At 35.5% G+C, this 19,543-nt stretch overlaps 1 protein-coding gene across 1 annotated transcript in view; it reads left to right on the top strand.

Annotated features, from left to right (window-relative positions):
• snd1 (staphylococcal nuclease and tudor domain containing 1) overlaps positions 1-19,543 on the top strand; it is a 185,511-nt gene that overhangs the window by 1,580 nt on the left and 164,388 nt on the right. The window contains exons 2-9 of the mRNA XM_067392060.1: positions 1,370-1,519; positions 4,686-4,806; positions 4,987-5,068; positions 8,164-8,324; positions 13,216-13,307; positions 13,758-13,916; positions 16,135-16,241; positions 16,616-16,706. Of these exons, the coding sequence (XP_067248161.1) occupies positions 1,370-1,519; positions 4,686-4,806; positions 4,987-5,068; positions 8,164-8,324; positions 13,216-13,307; positions 13,758-13,916; positions 16,135-16,241; positions 16,616-16,706 (963 nt within the window). The remainder of the gene's footprint in view (positions 1-1,369; positions 1,520-4,685; positions 4,807-4,986; positions 5,069-8,163; positions 8,325-13,215; positions 13,308-13,757; positions 13,917-16,134; positions 16,242-16,615; positions 16,707-19,543) is intronic.

The raw sequence follows: 19,543 nt of genomic DNA, 5'->3' as shown, positions 1-19,543 counted from the left end.
TTTTGTTGTTTTAATGTTTTCAGTTGCTATTATAGCCTCTCTTTGGGAACATAAAACTGCCACAATGTATCCACCTATCCATGGTTTCCATCAAAAACCATCATTGTTACTACATTAAAACTATATTTAGGGCCTCTGTATTGAGTTCATGTTTTTGAAAACATTTAAAAAATGTTTTTTGGTTGATGTCTTGTGCGTCATTTACCACTTTTACAGATACAATCCATTATTATTCAAATTAATAATTTCAAATGATTCAGCTGAATACTTTACATCAATAATCACTTACCCAGGGCAAATATAAATATATATATATATATATATATATATATATATATATATATAATTAATTAGTTAATGGTACTTCACTAAATTAAATTATTGTATGTGAAGTGTCATGGCCTGTCTTGTGTAGCTTTGATTTAGACTAAATATCAAATAACACTTTTAAAATTCAAATTACTTCCAAGTCTTGCCCAACCCCTTGTTAAATCAGAGTGTATTTGGGAAATTCATGGATGGATATTTTCCGACCCTGACTGTGGTGACGGAGGCCTGTGTATCCGTTCATACAGTTAGTAATTAGGCAGGCGCTCTGCTCTCAGGGCCTCTTAAGAGGAAAAAAGGAACTCTTCTGTTTAGTCTCCACTTTCTTGATTTATTAAAGGGTTTAATAAGATTAAGTAAAGCCCAGAGCACCACTAGGTTGCACAATCATCTTTGATGATAACAATCAGTGTTTGTGACATGTGGCTTTGAGTTTAACTCAATGTGAGCAGGACAATAACTTAGATTTTTTTGGCAAGATGGAGGCTGATATTTCTATTGGCTATTTAAATGAGGACCAAAAATTTACATAGAATCAACGTACTCTTTAGTCAGTTAATGTAAAGGAGGAACGCCAGTGATCCGACATCTGATTGGATTGGACACTCTGAGATATCTGTAACTAACAACTGTTTCTCAAGGCAAAAAGTAAGCATGATGAGGCTTGTAAACATCACACATCTCAGAACAAGATTCAAATGCTAATGTGAATAAGTAATCATTCTTTTTAAGTTGTATTTGTTTAGGCACTGCTAAAGCTGAGTTGTCATGCAAAGTAGTGATTGTTTTACTGATGTTATCTTTGTTTTGTGGGTGTAACTGTGGTTGTGCAACTGTTGGCCACACACTAACAAGCAGTTCCTAAAGGAATTGCGGCCTTGATCAGATCCCTCGGGTGTTCAGTGTTTGACTTGCGGATTGATTGTTTGTATCATGCACTGCCAATGAACAATTACAACTCTCATCATCATCGACATGTCCAGAATGATAAACTATTCATGAAACATTATATATGCACTCACATTGATTTATTTCCTCGCAGGTCTTGTCTGGTTGTGCTGTCATTGTTAGGGGTCAGCCACGAGGAGGTCCCCCTCCAGAACGGCAGATTAACTTGAGTAACATCCGAGCCGGAGCTCTGGCCCGTCGTGCAATTCAGGGCCAACCAGACACCAAGGACACACCAGATGAGGTAAACATCATCCCGGTCTGGCCCTTGAATATTTATTTGTTTTAACATGTTGATTTATAGTCATTTTATTATTTTTTTCACATAGTGAAGTGTTTTTTTTTTTTTTTTTGATATGCAGTGAACCAAATAAAATTTTTTTCCAGTATGCTACTTTATTAGCTATGTTAGCTATGTGAAAAAATCTGAATATTGCAAAAAACTTTTATATTTGCAAATGAAACAGCATTTCCTTCGAGCACACACACACAAAATATAATAAAAAAGTTAAAGCCACTGTGGCTCCTTTATTTTAATGACAAGGTTTGCCATTTCAGTACGACCAGATCAGTTCAGTGCAGTATTGTTGGTTCCGCTGTTATCTATTTTGACATGCCATATTTTTGTCCCGTGCTTTGGTTATCACTGTCAATCCCGCATTTATATGTAGATGTCACTTCTGAAATTTTGCAGCATGTTAATTGGCAATTGTTCCTCTTAGCAGCATGGAAAGCCAAACTTTTACTCAATGGATTATATATAGACTCGGAAGCATGCAACAGCCGCTCCCTTTATAGTCTCTAAAAAGCTGTCACTCATCTCAGTTCAATGCAATCTCACAAAGTTCCATTATAATCAATGAAGCTGACTGTGCTGCACAATGAATCTTACACCATATGTACACTTTGTTATAATGAGAGGATTCACTAACATGCAGAACTCAGCACTGAACAAAAGTCTGGTGTCTTGAGCGGTGTGTGGATTCTGACTAAATCATCAAACACCTCTGATTTGATTGTAATGCAGACCCCCAGTTGAAGACCCTTGATTTAGTAAATGTTTCACTATCGTTCAAAAGTTTGGGGACAATAATAAAAATACAAAAATAATAATAATTTATATATTTTTTTCAGCGTGGATGCATGATATTGACCAAAGGTGACACTAAAGACATTGATGTTACAAATGATTTCTATTTAAAAGAAAGGCTGTTCTTTTATTCATCAAACAGGGTTCCTACGTAGTTTGGAATTTGATTTAAATAATTTCTAGGTCTGGAAAAGTATGGAAAAAAGACAGCAGAGCATGGAAAAATATTTGCATTTCCAGACTATTGGCCTTATTTAGTTTTCTATAATAGAACATTAAGAATTTAATGAAAATAAATTGTTTTGTTGGCAGCTGATTAGTGATTGTCAAACATGATTGAATTAATTCAAGATGCACTTTTTATAGGACAATGCACCCTGAGCCACCTATTGCGCCATCAGCCCATTTTGTTGTGTGGTTTCTTGGCCGCCACAGAGGATGTTAAAGCAGACCTTGAAATATGACATACCGCCCTAACGAAAGCCAAATTTTGAGCATTTTGAGCAAATTTTGAGGACAATCCACACAGCTGTATTGTTGTATCAGCACATTTTCGTGTCATTGTTTCTCTGCCACCACAAAGGATGCATTAAATTGGACATTAGGCCTTCATATTAAAGGTGCTACCCTAAGGAAAGCTAAATTTGGGGTAAATAGAACTCTATCAATTAATGTGCATTAATGCTCTTGTCTCTTCATAGTAAGATGGCAGTGACGCACAAAAAAAATGTGAATAGTTTCTCGAGGGGACAAAGTTTCTCATGTGCATGCAAAAGTGCAATTTTAGGGGCTCTGTATGTTGTCACTTTGAGAAAATCACTGAAAAAAAAACCCCATAGAAAATAAAAATATTTACACATATCTATTATAAACCAAAAATATAAAGCTGAAAATAATGCTGTATGAATCATTTATGTTAAATATGGTCTGAAAATCTACAGACAGGTTTGGGTTTTGGAAATTTAAGTCTGGAAAAGTAGGGAATTTTGAATTTTGAATTTTTGAACCCTGATCAAAGAATGCTGAAAAAAAAAGAAGAAAAAACTGTTTTCAAAATTGATGATAATGTTTCTTGAGCTCCAAATCAGCATATTAGAATGATTTCTGAAGGATCATGTGACACTGAAGACTGGAGTAATGATGCTGAAAATTCAGCTTTGCAATCACAAGAATAAATTACATTTTAACATGCATTCAAATAGAAAAGTTATATTAAAATGTAATAATATTTCACAATATTACTGTTTTTACTGTATTTTGAGCAAATGAATGCCAACTCCAGACTTTTAAAGCTGCAGTCAGCGATTTTGGCCCTCTAGTGGTTAATAAACAGAACTGTACGCGTCTTGCGGAAGATATTTGTAGCCGGTAGTGTTGTCAAAAGTACCGACTTCGGTACCCAACGCGTAGGAGCATTTGAAAGCACACGGAAGTGTTTGAATTTGAAAGCGTTTTGAAAGTGGGAACGCGAGCGATTGAAAGCAGGCGTCTAACAGTGGACCAATCCGCGATAGACGCCTGCTTTCAAATGCTCCCGTGTGTATCTGTGTAAGCGCTTAGTGAAGAGATTAATTGATGACTATTTACAACGTTTTCACAGCGTTGATCATTGAAGCCTATCACAGACATATCCGATGAGCCGTGAAAACAACGGCCAATCAGAGATGTTTACGAATCCACTCAACAGCGCTCAAAGCGTCACGTTTTTAAAATTTCAGTGCCGACTAGGTACCAAAGTCGGTACTTTTGACAACACTAGTAGCCGGAGCTACTTTTCTCCATGTATGTCTATGGCAAGTCACGCAGTTACTGTGATACTCTGCGGCGGGTCCTAACAGTCCGGTCTGAAATAGTCAGAATATAAACACTTATTATAACTGTACCACAATGATTGAGGGTAAGACAAAATCACGGTTTGGAAAATGGATTCATGTTGTACGTTCTCATTGTATAATTTTTGTAAATTTTGAACACAAAAAAGTTAGACAGCAGCCCTTTTTAAAAAAACATTTGTGTTTGTGACTTGGTATTTCCATCCAATGTATTTGAATGCATTTATAAGCCAATTAAGTCTGTACGTTTCTCTTCACGCCATGCATGAAATCACTGTGGTGCATGACACATTGTAACAAGTCCATTATATTTCTAATCCTTTAATTCTACTCCTCATTATAACACATTTTTTACCTCAGGTGTTTTATACATTTTTGCTAAAACATTTTAATTTCCGCTAGAGTGAATAGCATCTCTTCAGTTCCTAATGCACATCCTCCAGTGCTGAATGGCTGTAAATGGCTTTGTATGTGTGTGTTTTTTGCAGCCATGGGCTTTCCAGGCACGAGAGTTTATGCGCAAAAAAGTAATCGGCAAAGAAGTCTGCTTCACCGTGGAAAATAAAACCCCTCAAGGCAGAGAATATGGCATGGTGTACTTGGGAAAAGGTGAGTGATGTGCTTGTTCACAATAAAGAGAATCTCACTGCAACAGTGCTGATCTGAAATGCATTCCGGGTCATGGTTTACCAAATTACGATAGCGTTTTGGTATACTTGAATTGCCCTGATGTGTTGACTGTAGTGTTGTTATAGTAACATGTCTATTCTGGGTCTGATCTCTCCAAAGACACATCAGGAGAAAATATCGCAGAGTCTCTGGTGGCTGAGGGTCTTGCCACAGTTCGCAGAGAAGGCATCAGAGGAAACAAGTAAGAAACCTGCGTACTTTCATTTCCAACTGGTGTCAGTGCGTCTCTTGCACCTATTGTCAAAGCATTCACAATGCTGGTTATGTTTTCCCCTTTGGCTGAGATCATTTGTGTTGTCACAGTGGTTTTATTGTAAAAACACTTCATTTGTCCTGCAGGGGGCAGTGTTTGCCTTTAATAAAGTTACATTAGACACTGTCTGGATTTATCAAATGTTATTGCTTTTGATATTTCTCCATTTGAGCTCTCACTCCCTCTTCTGGTCACATCTGCTCTTTACACGTCTCGTCTTTCTGCCCTTTTCCCTCTGGCTAGCAGCGATGTAATATTGTCCTAAGCTTTTGGGACTTAATGATGCGTATGCGGGCCACTCTGTGAAATGGCCCTGAACAATTGCCAGTGGAATCGGTTTGCTTTAGCCTCATTTTCCCCGCAGGAGACTGTGGTGTTAGCCCCGCTGGTCTCTCCACAGCCCCTGAACAGCCTTCTCATTAGCCAGGCCTGCTGTGGCCCATCACAGCCCAGTGGATCGGCTATCATAATCTCCAAAGGAGTCGTGTTTAAACCTGGGCCGCGCTCTGCCCACCAGCTCTCAATTAGGCACAGCTGAGCTGGGAAGGATGCCCACTCCTCTCCCTCTGACATGCTTTTACTTTCTCTTTTGAAAAGATGAAAGAAAATAAAACTTTACAAGACAAAGACGGCTCAAGATGGCTGCTGAGATTTGGCAGCATCTTATTTCTCATAGTTAAAATTTATGAAGGCTTAGATAATTGGAGCTTTGGGCTTGTCATTTAGTAGGCAGAAGGCGACTTTTCTTTGACATTTGATCTGCCAGCCTTGCCTGTTACTACATGAGTGAGTTTTTAAATAAGAGTCGGGTATTAACATCTGTCCTGTGGATCGTCTTTTTGCATAAAGCAGGGCGACGGACACAGATGTCTGGTTTGAAACTTGTGAGCTTTGTGTTTGTGCCCATTAGTCGTGGTTGCAGTATCCTAGTCTCCCATGGGCTACCAACAGTCTTGAGTAGTAACTACATTTGATGCATATTGCACATAAAAATTGAAATGTTTCCATAAGGTCCAATGAAATTGTCCGACACAGAGTTGGTGTGTACAGGTTTTTATTAGTCTGCCTGGAAACTAAATAGAGTTTGAAAGGAACTGGGTTGACTTATTAGATGAAGAACAAATCAGTTATTTGCAAAATTTGCCAGGTTTGTGGCTTTAGGTATTTAAAAGACATTCAGAATTTTGTTTTCAAGCACTGTTTATATGATGAAACATAGAAAAACAGTGTTGATATTCTGGCGCATATCTCATGATTTAAACGGGAGCGTCAAAGCCTAATATGTTTATGCGCAATACTTCAGAGTCTGACCACCCTTTTTTTTATTAAAGAAATGCAAGAATAGAATACAAAACATATCAAAGTAAAGAGCATTCGATTTAGAACGGTTTATACATCCGGTAACATTTTGGTATGGGAAAACACATTCACTATTAACTACGACTTTTAGACAATAAACTCTTAATTTACTGCTTATTAAGAGTTAGTAAGGTAGTTGTAGCTTTTAAGTTTAGGAATGGGGTAGGATTAAGGGATATGCAGAATAACACATTAATATGTGCTTTATAAGTACTAATAAGCAGCCAATAGCTAATAACCAACTAGTTAAAAGTAAGATTTGTTTCCCATGCTAAGGTGTTACCATATTTGAGTCCCATAAAATACTAATTGCAAGTGAAGGAGAATCAAAAACTAATGTTCACATTGCTTTCATACTCTTTAGTTTCTGATACAATCATTAAGCATTAGAACAAATTGTAGTTGTTAAAAAAAAATTTCCATCCCACATTTTTTTTGATCATCTTAAACATGTCATATCCTTTGGGTTTGAGTGTACTCATTGGATAGCATTGTATTGTAGACAAGATTGGAGATTAATCATAATAGATATGCCACAATAATACCATTAAAAATAAACTTCCAATTTTATTACTATTATTCCTCAGTCAATAACTTGAGCAGCATGCATATCTATATTTATCTGCACAGTGATGACACCGGCAATGCTGACAATCGCCTTGCTTACATAATGTTGCACATTAAAAAGGAAAATTACACATGGTAGGGTTTTGTGTAAGGCTAAATAAACCATTTGTAATATGGATGATTTTTATCAAGTTCAGCTAAGTTAGTTTTAATTTTCTTGTCAAATTTGGCGAACATCCATTGACAATGCAGCCGCAAATAAGATTACGCTACTAATCGGAGCTGGATGTTATGACACACGGACTAAATTCAAAGTTCACATGCATTAAAATAATCTAACCACAAAGAAACGCCTATTAAAAATTCAGCAAGCATGTTCTTCAGTAGATCTGATATATATAAAAGGCACTTTGAATCTTGTCTTTTCATCTAGTTTCAGTAAGACATGAATGCATTGAAAATTAAATTGCCATTGTAATGTTATAAAATTCAATCTCTGTCATCTTGCCATCAAAACCCCCGTAATTCATCATTTAATTTCATAATTTTTGTTGTCCGAGCCAAGACATTAAAGCAGGAGCTGATACATCATTGACAGTCTTAATTAATTGACTTTGACCACCCACATTTTTCCCCTTTTTAAAAAAAACCCCCAGTTTTCATCATAGTTTCTGATTCATCCATCTCTCGTTCTGTCTGTCTGTATGTCTCACTTCTTTAAGTCTGTTCATTATTAAAGCCAGAACTACTTAAACTGATAGAGCCTTATTAAAAAACGGCCATGGTCAGACTGTTTAATTCCCCTTAAAGATAATGATGGCTTTTAGAACAACAGAGGAATTAATTGAAACATGTGCTGGCTTTTGATAATGAACAAACTCATTTGAAGAGCTTATCAAGGCCTCAGAAAGGGGCTGCTCTCTGTGAAAGACCTCTACATCTGTTGCTCCGAGCATTGAAGTCGGAGCGGAAAGAAAGGCAGACTAAAATGATCTTGTCATAGTTTTAGTTCTCAACTCTTGTGGCAAACTCTGTGGTCTGTAATTTGATATTTACTGGACTTTGTGTGGCTTCTGTGTGGCTTCTGTGTGTTTCAGTCCTGATCAGGCAAGACTGTGTGATTTGGAGGACCAAGCCAAATCTTCTAAAAAGGGTTTGTGGTCTGAGGGTGGAGGCTCGCACACCATTCGAGATTTGAAGTATACCATCGAAAACCCTCGCAACTTTGTGGACTCCCTTCACCAAAAACCAGTCAATGGTAAGCTTTGTTTGTAGATCACATATTGTGCTTTTGAAGGCCAGCCAGTGCACATAAATTCTGGGGCAAACATCACTAGTGTTCAAGATCAAGTTCTAATTTCATATTCATAAATGCAGGTTTACTAATAAAACCCCCAACTGATTTAAATGAGTGAAGCAAGGCTGTACATTGACATAATTATAAAATTATGTATTACAACTAATTACAAGCATTACAATTAACGTGAGTTACACTGTAAAAAAAGAGAAAAAAAAGTAAACGACAGTTGAAAACGCTAGGCGTTCTGCTTAAAATGCATATCTGTGAGCGAATATATACACAGACGAGAGCCGACTTGCCTATAGTTACTTTGCATCCCTCCGCCACCCTGTCCCTCACTCTCGGCTGAGGATATGGGGAGAACTTTGGGTTTGGGCTAAATTCCAAACTCAGAGCCCTCCATCCCCTTGGACAGCACACCAAATACACTTATTTTATATAATATAATATGATATAATATAATATAATATAATATAATATAATATAATATAATATAATATAATATAATATAATATAATATAATATAATATAATATAATATAATATAATTATCTGTTCAATCATTTTTAAGTGTGAAACCTTTGCCACAGGTAATCAGACACTTTATTTATTTGTTAAAGATTTTTTTTTTGGCGTCTCATCATAGATTCAAATCTGTAAATCAAAATGTATTGCATTTATGAAGAAAAGGTTCAGCACCCAAGGCTCTATCGCTATTGCCTCAATGGTGTTCAGTGTCTTTGGGTAGATTAGGACTGTTTGTGATTTGGTCTTAGTGACTTAGGGGTCCTCTTGACTACTCCTAACGTTTTACAGGCTTAGGAGCTCGTTTTAGCACTAAACTGCATTGTGAAATACTCTTAGAGCAAAAATGTAGGACTCCTAAAATTAGGACTGACACGCCCTTTATTTTTAAAAGTTTCTCCTAAATCGGCAAGTTTGGAGCTACATTTAGCCTTAAGATGTTTTGTGAATACGGCCCCTGATTGGTTGAAGGACTATCCAATTGCGTGAATAATGCTCGTTGATCACGCCTCTTGTGCAGTAGAAAATGCATAGCAGACTCCCCAGACCAATGTTCAATTTTAAATTGAGCTTGGTCTGGTGATAGCCAGACAAGATTTAACTTAAATTTACAGCAAAATACCGTATTTCATTAACGAATATAATATTAATTTACCAACATATTGAAGAACTAATTTCAGTTTTGTACCTTTTTATAATAAACTGACAACTACCAAACACAATGGTGATGAGTCACAAGATGAATCAAAGTTCAACACAAGCACCTTTTCCATCAGCCGAGAAAGACAATACTAATATATAGAAGGTGCACAGTGTCATTCACACAACCACTAAACCCCATCATGCTAACACACATGACATTTAATAAATGCAATAAACATTAATTTAACAACATTAGATGTAACATAAAATCTTAATGTACATAACTGATTAGAAAAAAACTAAAACGGTTATTTCAACAAAAATACATCAAATGTGAAATGTCACACAAGGAATTCTGGAAAAGTCCATTTACTTTTTTTTTTTTTTTTACTGTAAATTATTCAATGACTTGTTTTTTTTTCACTTCCAAAAACAGTAAATTTAATGGTATTTTACTGTAAAATTACATTAAATGTACCGTTAGATCTATTATTCACCGTTTATAGTATGGAAACTTTCTGTTAACCATTTAAGTTTTTCACAGTAGCATTTTTATAGTCTTTTACCATTAATATCATATTTTTTTACAGTGTTCGTAATAAGATTACTTTTTTCAAGTAACAAGTAAAGTAACGCTTTACTTTTAAATTTACAATCAAATATCAGAAAAAAATATTTTAAAATAAGTAACTATTGTTTTCAATTCATCCAGTTCGACCATATGAATACACTGTAAAAAAAATCCTGTTGTTTCTACGAAAAAATACCGGCAGCTGTGGTTACCAGAACAATACTGTAAAAATGACATCAAACCGTAAACATACTTACGGAGTTACATGTGAATTTTAAATTTTAAATATGTATATTTAACATTGGATTTCAGTACACTGTAAAAAAAATCCCAGTAAAATTTACGGTAAAATAACATATTTCATTAACTGATATATGGTTAATTTACCAACCAAATGAAGTGCTAATATCTGTTTTGTACCTTTATAATACACTGACAGTCACCAAACACAGTGGTGATAAGAGTCACATGATGAATCAAAGTTCATCACAAGCAGCTTTTCCACAAGCTGAGGAGGACAATACTAATATATAGGAGCACACAGTGTCATTCACACAACCACTAAACACCATCATGGTAACATGCATGAAATTTAAAAAATGCAATAAACATTAATTTAACAACATTAGATGTAACATAAAAACCTAATGTACATAACTGATTAGAAAAAAATTAGAAAAACTAAGAAGAAACAGAGTTATTTCAACAAAAATATATTGAATGTGAAGTGTCACGCAGGGAATTGTGGGAATGTCAATTTACGGTTTTTCACTGTAAATTTTACAATGAATTGTTGTTTTTCACTTCAAAAAACTGTGAATTTAACGGTATTTTACCGTAAAATTACATTAAATGTACTGTTAGATCTATTACAGTTATTCACCGTATATAGTACGGAAACTTTCTGTAAACCAATTAACAGTTTTTCACCGCAGCATTTTTACAGTCTTTTACTGTTAAAATCACGGTAATTTTTTACCGTGTAGGCAAAAATGACTTTGGATGAACATTATGTTTGTGCTTAATTTTTTAGTTTTTATTGAAGTAAGTGTTGAACTCTTCTGCATCTAATTCTTCTGCAATCCAGAATTACAGCACAGCTGAAAGGATTGTTTGAGCTGCGCCCTCTACTGTACAGGGGTGAATTTGCAATTTTCTTTAGCCTGAGGCTTATTTCACTTTTGGTGTGAAAGGGCCGAAAATAAAACTTTTTTTGTTGTTGTTATAAAACAAACAAGCAAGCCCAGCTCAGGTGAGGAAAAAGTAACTCAAAAGTATACTTTTAATTAAAAGTAGCTAACGCAATTAGTTAATTTTTTTTAAGGAGTGTAACAATTTTGTAATGCTTAACTTTAAAAAGTAACCTTACCAACACGCATCCTAAAGACATGGGGAGAATTGTCATACAGTTTATCATTTTCAGACAAAAGCTAAGATTAAACACTCTAACAATGCTTTCTGGAGTGTCACACTCTTCTGCCAGATGCCCTTTTTTTTTCTCTGCATTGCTCAGCACACAGCTCATTTCTCCTATTTAAACTGAATACTAACACTGAGAGTTAACCTCCATTAGAGGGCTAGCCATCTCATTGCAATTGAACAACTGAGTCATTAAATGCTATAGAAATGTTCACCATTTCCCCTCGCCGTTAACAAGCTTATTAGATGCTAATCAGAAGTCAAAGTTGCGACATTGTTCGTAATATTGAATTTAAACACACTTGGCCGCATGACCCGTTCCAGCATGGCTGTGATCCACCTTCTTAGTGAATTATTTCATGGCCCTCGCTGTGCAGTAATGCCAAGTGAGTTTTAAACATGCCAATTTGTTGTTCTCTTCTAGAGACCATGCAAATCTAGAGAGGCCTGTTTACATACTGTCAGCTTCCCACATGCCGTGACACCACATGAACTTTCTATGAAGTGGGCTGACAATTTATAATGGAAAAACGAAGTTAGCATCAACAATCAAATCATTAACATGCTGAAATGTCTTTGCTCTAACTATTAGAAATTAGAATAGTTTGTAATTTTTCTTTAATCTTCTTCAAATGTATAGCCTACTTTTATTCAGCAAGGATGCATTAAATTGATCAAAAGAGACATTAAAGGTGCTAAAGAGGATCTTTTCGTTGACTGAGAAACCAAAGACTGTTAGTGAGTTTTTGAAATGAGCGCATGCGTAAGCTCCTTCACAGCTCATTTCAAGGAAACGCCTCCCAAAACTCGTGCACGAGTATTGGAACACGAGTGTTTACCGCTGGCATTCGCTTTATCGTGTTAGTGGATTCATTATGTCGGACTCACTGCAGGTAACTCATAATCAGCAGTTGTTACTCCTGTCTCCTGACAAAAACATTGCATGCGGCACCTATAGAGTGTGGAAAGTTACTGGAGCGCGCAGCCACGCTCGTCTCGCACAAGGAACGTCATGGCAGTGATTGACAAGCCAGAGGGCCAATCCGCACACGTCTTTCACAAGGAGCGTAATGGTAGTGATTGACAAGCCAGAGGGCCAATCGTTTACGCGACGATCGCGTAAACGATTGGCTGATGTTTTTAAGGCCCTACCTCGTGCACAGATATATTAAATTTTATGAAATATTATTCCTTTCAGTGCACCTAATAAATATCTTTTATCAGTTAGTAAAGACAGTTTAAAGTAATATTGCAAAAATGTATAAAACAAAACATCCTCTTTAGCACCTTTAAAGACATTTTAAAATATTACAAATGTTACAGAAAAAGTTGAACTAAAAAAATCCTGAATAAGTGTACCTCAGTGTCTGCAAAAAAATGTAAAATATTGTTTTCAGTGTCAAATATTTTCAATATTAGAATGTTTCTGGAGGGACATGTGACAGTTATTGTGAAAATCATGTCATGCATATTATTTGAGAAATTATTTTAAATTAAAAAGTAATATATCCCCGTTTTTACGGCATTTCTGGTCAAATAAATGCAGCCTTGGTGAGCATAAGAGACTCTTACTGACCCCTTAGGAACTGTACTGTAGTTTTCATTTTGTGTAAAATAGCAGCAGGAACTAGATTACAATGGACATTTAAAGTTTTGTCCTTCATTAACTCTTTTTCTACGTTTTTCTCATTAGCCATTATTGAACATGTGCGTGATGGCTGCATGGTTCGAGCACTACTTCTGCCCGATTACTATTTGGTGACAGTCATGCTGTCTGGAGTCAAGGTGAGCTTCAATCCTTCTTTATGTAATGCTATGAATAAGAGAGAACCAATTTCTTTAGGCAGAACCCCTGAGGCCAATATTTCTCAGGCTCTCTCATTTTCTCATTAGTTCTTCTCTATGTATCTCTTGATGGGTAGCCATAGCCCTAAGAGATTCCCTCTAGGTTTTCTTTGACCAGACCTGTTCCATGAATTCAGTAGACCATCTTTCTGCTTAATTTCAGTAATCATGAAGAAATGGACTCCATAGCTGTGCTAAATTAAGTGTGTTAGTGGTAGAATGAGAGTTTCCACTCGGTGGCTTTTCAAGAAAGGGTTTGCCTTCTTTGTAAAGTATGATTGTACATTGTTTTCCTTTTTTTTTTTTTTTTTTTTTTTTTTTTTAGATTTTCCAGTAGATTTCAGACAATGTATCTTTTCTGTAATGCATATGAAAAATCTGTGTCTCCAGTGCCCTACGTTTAAAAGGGAAGCAGATGGCAGCGAGACCCCCGAGCCCTTCGCAGCAGAGGCAAAGTTCTTCACGGAGTCACGACTTCTTCAGAGAGATGTGCAGATCATTTTGGAGTCTTGCCCCAACCAGGTCATTCTGGGTACCATCCTGCATCCGGTATGAAGCCATGTCATCCCAAACCAGCTTTCTGATTAATCTATAATAACTGTGGTTGCACCCAAGTATAGACACATTGAGCTTTTTGGCTGTTCATATTTAAGCTAGTTCCAAAATTTTAAAGTGTGTGACATGGGCACCTTAGTGCAGATCAGATTTCAGAAAAAAAAAAAAAAAAAAAAAAAAAAAATATATATATATATATATATTATTATTATTATTATTATTATTATTATTATTATTATTATTATTATTATTATTATTATTATTATTATTTTATTATTTTATTATTATATTTTTTTTTTTGTCTTTTTCTTTAGGGGGTTTGCTTTGTGAGTACATAATAGTTTAGCCTTCAGTTTGTCTGTTGCTTTTTGCTTTTAGGACAATACCTGATATAAATGCATCATCAAAATCAATATTTTAAGGTTATAAACCAGCATACGGTTTTTAACATTCCACACACAAACCTCAATGACAGTGACTGTCAAAACTAAGTAATTAAAGGCACAATATGTAAATTTTCAGCGCAAAAGGTCACTTACTCAAAACAAAGGTGTAGCTTGGTGATGCCTTGATTTCGCGGAATCATGGGAGTTGATGTCTTTACGTCTACAGTCAGTGGAAAAGAATCGGGACAGGACTCGGGCAGGATGAGATTATTAATGTTACTGTATGAAGCAAAGCAGGACCGAGTGCTGTGCAAGCAGAAACGAGGCCGCTGGAGCAAGTGCTAAATGAGAGATGAGCACGACAAGTCTCGAGAGCAGCTGAACTTTTATTATGCGACAGTCGGTGCTTACGCTTCTTCCGGTCAAGCGTATGTGGGGTAAAGCAATGATGTTGTAGATCAAACTAGATACATTTGTGTTTTGAAAGTTGTTATAGTGCTACTCAGCATTCGTTTGGCAGCTACTATGAGACACTTGTTGCACACTGCAGTAAGCTAGATCGATATTAAGCATGGTAAAACATGGTACTCAAGTAAATCAAGAAAATGAGATTTAAACAATAAGACTAACTGTGCTGAGCTATATAACATGATTAGTTTTCTGTCAATGTATTTATCCATCCAAACGGTTGCTCACCTGTCTAATAAAACAGATAATAAATTAAAGCGTCTTTGCCGTTTTCATGGTTTCTAAAAAATTAAACTGGAAAACGACTGTAACACGGGTATGATGCCATTGATAGGTGAGGCATGGACACGGTCAGTGTCTTGGTTAAAATTGCCTATTACTAATGATGTTTGTTTATTAATAATTAATAATTTTTCAAATTTTTAAACATTTCAAACTTTTAAACATTCTTGGAAACATTTAGGGAAAATGTAAGTACACAAGTAAATGTATAATAAAACAAAACATTGTTCTAGTGCTTTGACAAGTCTAGAGGTCGACAAGTCCTTAAAATATCAGATAACTTGAAGGTTTTTTTTTTTTTTTTGACAAAGCAAGGTTAGTTCTAGTTTTAAAAGATTAAATTTGATGTGCATGATGTCTATTTATTTATAATTTTTCTTGGAAACATTTGGGGAAAATGTAAGTACTCAATTAAATATATAAGAAAACATATAAAATTGTTCCAGTGTTTTTTTTTTTTTTTAGATATATTCCAAAAATCTTACATATTGTGCCTACCAATTTTTATATACAACAGCATAAGTAATACTAATTAAATTAAGTAAACGTTGGTTCAAGTTTTTAAGCAATAATTCAAGACAAGTCAGTTCGAACTTTAAAAACATAAACATTACAAGCAGTAAAACAAAATAAAAATAGATCAAAAATGCAAAAAAAGTATGCATGAGATATCTAACAACATAAGGCATTCAAGTAAACTTTCAGAAATGAACTGAAATACCGGTGCTTTTGGCATCCCTAGAGTGAATAATACAGTGAACACAAAGGCCGCAATCAGTAATATGTGTTGCATCAACGTGGGACTTTAATATACATACAGGACTATTATACACATATTTGTTGTACAGGGCCTTCAGTGCTAAGAACTATTCATAAATTTAATGCAACACATCAGGTCCTTTAGATATAAAGCATCTTCATGTCCATTCTTCTTAGTGTTTGACAATCTGTGGTATATTTCACACAATGTGTGAGGATGTTCTGTATGATTAACATTAAACTCATAACATAAGGAAATAGTACACACTTCTGATGGTTCTTTGCTAATTTGAAATGTTTGTGTGTGGTCATTACAGAATGGGAACATCACAGAGTTGCTGTTGAAAGAAGGCTTTGCACGTTGCGTGGACTGGTCCATGGCTGTGTACACCCAGGGTGCTGAGAAACTCAGAGCAGCAGAACGGTCAGTGCCTCTCAGTCGGCCAGTTGTCTGCCCTAGTTTGCTATATATTTCAAATAACCCTGACATTTCGTCTGCTGGATCAGACAGAGCAGCTTGTTAAATGCTTCAGACTGTCTCAAGCTTCTTTTACTTCATGTTTCAGCAGAATTGTTTAGTAAATGTGGCAACTTATCACACAGCCGTTCTAGAACACCTGCCCCGATGCCCACCTGCTAGCTTACTGAAGTGTTAGACACAATCACAATGAAATATAATAGGAGCACACAAGGTTGTGTCTTTAATTCCAATTAGTTGTGCACACGGATGTCCTTTATGCCGTGCTTGATTTTGGTGAATTGCCTTATCTCTCTCTCTCTTTCTCTAAAACCCTGCAGATCAGCGAAAGAGCGTAAAGTGAGAATCTGGAAGGACTATGTTGCTCCCACAGCCAATCTGGACCAGAAGGACAGACAGTTTGTAGCAAAGGTACTTTTTTTTGTTCTCACTTGGTTTGAAAGTATTTTGGTTTCAATCTGTGCAACCTCAACCATAGAATCATGATACAAGGACCAATGACACAATGCTTTTTTTTTTTTTTTTTTGGTCCACATTTAATAGTTACACGTGGATGTAAGCCACAAGTTTAAGACAAAGTTATCCATTGCTACTTTGTTACACTGCAACATTAAAATATTATAAATAATTGAAAAAACAAATTGAAAAAAAAAAAAACATACAGAAATTATAAAAAGGAACCCAGCAGACCCTCCTGACTGTCAAGGTCGACAAGTCCTTAAAATATCAGATTATTTGAAGGTTTTTTTTGACAACGCAAGGTTAGTTCTAGTTGTAAAAAATTGAATTTGATGTGCATGATGTTTATTTATTAATAATTCATAATTTTTCAAACTTTTAACTTTTTTAACTTTCAAATTTTAAATCTTTTTGAAAATAACATGTACATTCACATGTATTCAGGTTATTAGAAAAGGAATAAAATAATATTACTTATCACTTGATGGCTACGCATGACATTTTAGAGTCACGAAATTGAAACCATTATGAAACTAACATTAATACATAGAGTACAGTTCTAAGAACTTGGCATATGTTTTAACCTACACTTGATCTGTTCTTTACCTGTTCTTGCCATTGACCTACAGAACGAGCTGTGAGAAATCTTAACAAATGTGAAATCTGATCTGAACGTTACATTAATTTCTTGTATAGATGCTGTTGTAGGTCTGAACTCTTCAAAAGTGCTTTTGATGTTTCTCGCTGAAGGTCACTGAAACCTGTTGATCTAAAATCAGCCCTCGGGCCGTCCAGCCAAACTCTTGATTTCTAGACGTAGACTGTTTCACTTAGAACATCTAAAAATAACATGAAGTCAGCAGAGTTTAGGTCGACGCTTCCACACCAGCAAAGCTGGACATTTCACCAGCTGAGTCCCAATATGATAACAAATGACCGTCTGCACTCCGTCTGTTTTTCAAACTCCTTTATAACGGGGCTTCTGAAGAATATTTGAGCACCACAGTCTCTTAAAGTGCTGAGCGCGGTTGACATACTCGTCTCCCTGACGCCTTGTTCTCTATTGTGTCTGTCAGCGAGGCAGGCCTTTCAGGTCTCAGGTGTTTCATTTCATTTTGCATACTCTGTAAAGTCAGCCTTGGGCCGTCTCAGCGGTTCTGTTCAGCTGCAGTCTTCAGCGCTCCCCTGCTAAATTACCGCTGAATATCTGCTTTCGTGTCCCTGGCATAGAATGCGTAAGGAAAGAATAAGGCATAATGATAACTTCAAGGGTTATTTGCTTTTCTCAAGTTTTGACTGTTAAAAAAAACCTTGAGCTTGAAAGAGACCCTAAATTGAACATGAAATTGAAATTGACATGCTTTTCTTTCTTAATACACTACTGTTCAAAAGATTAGGGTCGGTAAGATTTTTTTTTTTTTTTTTAATTTTTTTTTTTAACTCTGATTCTGAAGTGACTTTGCTTTGTCATGCAGGTGGCAAATTCCAAATAGTATCGTTTTAGGCTACATTTTTAAAGAAAATATGCTCACATCTTATAATCTAATCAATTCCCAATGGATAAAATCATACCCTTTCCTCTTTTTTTTTTTTTTCCTCGAATGTTCTGTTTAATTTGGAAATGTATCACATTATGCTGGTAAAATGGGCTGTGAATGCAGTCTCATGCTGACTTTTACATCAAAGAAGAATGTGTAAGGTTACCTTTTGCAGTAACTGATATTACCACAGGTTTGTTAACTTAGTTTAAACCGCTGCCGTGTAAACTTAATTGATATGTTGACACTGTGTGCTCTCTCCTAAGTCAGCAACTGTGCTTTTGCAGAAAGTTTCTTCATTCTCCTTAAAGTAAGGTTGTTTCACTGAACTTCAAGACCTTTAAAATATTCATGCTTGGCCTTTGGTTATGTAAAGGTGTTGCTCTGCAATCTGCTTACAGAATTAGTTTCAAAATCCGCAGACACAAAAGTGTGTTTTTGCCTGAGTCAGAAAATACCAGAAGTGAAGAATAAAACATTTATATGAGCTTTAGCTTGCCTCAGATCTCTCTGAGCCGGGAGAGAAAGAAGATATACTTTGAAATTGTGTGCGAGTTTGTGTTTGTGTGTGTGTGTGTGTGTGTGTGTGTGTGTGTGTGTGTGTGTGTGTGTGTGTGTGAGAGGGAGAGAGAGAGAGCGAGAGAGACTCAACAGAAAAAGCTACTGACAAAGGCAGAATGGCAAGTATTTGTAAGCTGTTTTTGTGTCCTGGCATACAGGACTAGCTGTTGTAATTTCCTGTACTTCAGATGATTTTAGAAAGAGTATAATAAAACTAATAATAATAAACAATAATAATATTTTAATTATATTTTGCTTTTAGAAGAATTGTTACACTTTATCCAAGGCTGCTTTGTGCGAGTGTGACATAAAACTTGTTCAAATTGATTTTAAACTTTAAAATAGTTTTTTATATATATATATATATAAAAATGGAAACTGTCAACTTGAACCATAAGTACTTTTTATAAAAATTAGAATTTATTACTGTGATATATTTTCAAATAATATTTTTTAAAATGTTCCACAGTATTACCATGATAATCTTACCTAGAAATCCAGTGTAAAAGTATGGTGTGTAAAATAAATAAATATATATATACACATACACACATTTTTTTTTTTAAAGAAAGCAATACTTTTATTCATCAAAATACATTAACCAGCAGAACTGTTTTTTGACATTGATAATTTTTTTTTTTCAGCAGCAAATCATCATATTGAAATGATTTCTAAAGGGTCATGTTATCA

The sequence above is a fragment of the Chanodichthys erythropterus genome, chromosome 8 (genome assembly GCF_024489055.1).
Source record: "Chanodichthys erythropterus isolate Z2021 chromosome 8, ASM2448905v1, whole genome shotgun sequence".
NCBI lineage: Eukaryota > Metazoa > Chordata > Actinopteri > Cypriniformes > Xenocyprididae > Chanodichthys > Chanodichthys erythropterus.
This window is presented reverse-complemented; position numbering and strand designations above follow the sequence as displayed.